Source organism: Cantharellus anzutake (assembly GCF_015039405.1).
Source record: "Cantharellus anzutake strain C23 chromosome Unknown EI90scaffold_300, whole genome shotgun sequence".
Lineage (NCBI taxonomy): Eukaryota > Fungi > Basidiomycota > Agaricomycetes > Cantharellales > Hydnaceae > Cantharellus > Cantharellus anzutake.
In genome coordinates this window covers 11,082-13,632 of record NW_024067250.1, presented here as the reverse complement: position 1 = coordinate 13,632, position 2,551 = coordinate 11,082, and the positions used below count along the sequence as shown (strand labels likewise).

The following is a 2,551-nucleotide window of genomic DNA, read 5'->3' as shown; positions in this document are numbered from 1 at the left end:
AGCTCAGACACCCTGGACGGCTTCCCGCTATGCCTAGCATGCACACCTGCAATGGATGCTCTTGGGATCCCCTGCAGGGACACCTGGATGGCTGTGGCTCTCTCCGAGGATGACATGGCACCCATCATGTGACCCAAGCTGCATGTACATAAATGTACCTGAAGTGGGAACTGAAGAAGTAACCTTCTTCTCACATTTTCCACTTCAGGTAAGTAGTGTAGTTTTCCCTCTTAATGACAATTCACATTTTCCACTTCAGTCTAAGTGGCCAGGGACTGCAGTCCCACATCAGGCCTGTCAGCATGCATGCCCACTTCGCACCCTGAGAGGGTCCTTCTGCCGGGTGTTACATCCAGGCCCCCTCCACCCCGGACACGTCCCTGACAATGTGAGAATTTGAGTCAGCAAACAATGAGTTTGCAGAGTTAGGAGACCCCGTGTTTGAAGTCTACCCAGCAGATAGGTCAGCAAAGGACAAAAAGCCTACTAGGGCTAAACCCTATGAACGTGTCCCTAGCCCTCCACTGCCAGTTGTAAGGATTATTCCTCAGGATGAGTCTAGGAGGAATAGAGCATATGTGGAGGTACCACCCCCACCCACGATTTTAAAAAGACCAGTGTGGAGTACACCACCTAAGATGGACGTGGATCCTAAGCTGGTGGCTCAGGAAAAAGGCAAACACAGAGAAGGGGAAGGGATATATGTGTCATATCCATACAATCCCGACCTCCGCTCCGGGCTCCCGGAACTCCGAAACTGACTCCAGAGTCCTACTTCCCTTCTGTCACCTCCTTGCTGACTCCCAAGAGGTTATCCCACCTCTGGCTCTGACACCACCTTCGGTCCGACTCCGGAACATTCCGGGTCCGACCTCAACCTCGACACCTTCCAGACGAGCATGCAACACCTATGCTCCCAACTCCGGACCTCCGCTCCGGAATCCTGTTCACATCTCTGTCTCCGGAACCTCCGGTCTTAGCTCCGACCTCGGACTTTGACCCCACCTCCGCTTATACCCATTGTATTGGTTAGCTCATTCCATTTAATTACCTTTGCCAATATTCTGGAGTTTAACTTCCGAGTTCGGACTTTCCGGACTTATGTCGGACCTTGCAACTATTGCATTGCTCCATTCAATTCCGCTATACTCCCTCATTCCTATTTGGGCTGCTGCTTCCTTTCTATTCAGTCAGCTGGCCATTCCCCACTCCCATCCTCCCTCCTTCCTCCTTGGCCCTTCACTCCTCCTTTGGGAAACACCATTGAGTCAAACCCTTGACCCTCGGTGTTGCCCCTCCTTTCAGCTCCCTTTGTCTCCTTTCAGAGTACCCTCGCTCCTTTTGATTCCGGACCCCTCCTTATATACAATGTACATAGTAACTTGTAACCTCAGTCCGAAATTGACCTGAAATGCCCCCAAGAGACTTTCCCTCTGCTAGATCCGAAATTAGGGACCCCCAGGACAACCAGCAATGGCACAGCACTCCGCCTGAGTCGCTGAGGCTGAGGTCCTTCCACACTAAGTCTCCGATTCCATTCCGGAGTCGTCCGAATCCGCCCATTCTAACAATATGTGATGATGTAGTTGTTCAAGAGCCCATTAAGGATCCTGTGCCAAAGCCAAGGCCGGGTCCAGCATACCATTATGCATCAGAGCTCCAGGACAGAATGAGGGGTGAAGAATTGTTTACCAAGTTAATGACGCAAGAAGTCAATGTGCCGCTTGGAGCAATAATTGGCTCATCCTATGAGCTAAACAAACGTCTCCAGGCTGCAACTAAAATTCATAGGGTTCCTACCAAGCCAGTTAGCTCAGTAGAGATGGTTGAGGATTCCAAGATGGAAGGAGAGGTAATGGAGGCAGAAATAGTGCCTGCCCCATTTGAAGTGGCATCGTTGGAAAATGTTGAGAGCGAGGATGAAGAAGGGGACATTCTTGATGGGAATACAGTAGAGGAGCAAGCTGATAAATTCTATCAAGAATTGTTGAAGTCAGATTGTATGGGAGAGTATGATGTAGATTGCCCACCTTCGTTTTTGGCCATGGTAACTGCAAAAATTCAGGGAATGATATTCTGCCGGCCTTGTACCATGTTGATTGACACTGGCAGTGAGCTTAACATTATGACCAGCAAGCACGCTCGTCTTTCAGAGTTGCCAGTGGACCCATCAGGAGCCTCCTGGTCACTCAGGGGAGTTTCCAGACACCAGATAGCACTGGAAGGGTTGTGCAGGGAGGTTCCAGTCACGATTGGTGGCATTGAGGTTCCCCACAATTTCTTCATTACATGAGACAAGTTGGATGGAAAAGATATTATATTGGGGCAGCTGTGGTTGTTTGGACACAGCACACAGATCAATTATGTACAGGACATGGGAATGGAAATTCAGATCTGGAGTGACGGTGATAGAGAAGGAGGCACTTCATTGAAGATAAAGTTGCCGATCCTATTTAAACCAGGTGTTAGAACTGGGCAAGGGCGGATGATTCCGGAGGGGAACCGGAGACTTAGCAAGGAGGGACCTTGGCCTCAGCAACTTATGCAGAGT

At 49.9% G+C, this 2,551-nt stretch overlaps 1 protein-coding gene across 1 annotated transcript; it reads left to right on the top strand.

Annotated features, from left to right (window-relative positions):
- Nucleotides 1–1,411: 1,411 nt before the first annotated feature.
- EI90DRAFT_3140081 (uncharacterized protein) lies at nt 1,412–2,293 on the top strand (the record flags this gene model as incomplete). The annotated part of the gene is made up of 1 exon (XM_039064950.1): nt 1,412–2,293. The coding sequence occupies one exon, from the start codon at nt 1,412–1,414 to the stop codon at nt 2,291–2,293; it is 882 nt and encodes a 293-aa protein (XP_038907541.1).
- Between the last annotated feature and the right edge of the window lie 258 nt (nt 2,294–2,551).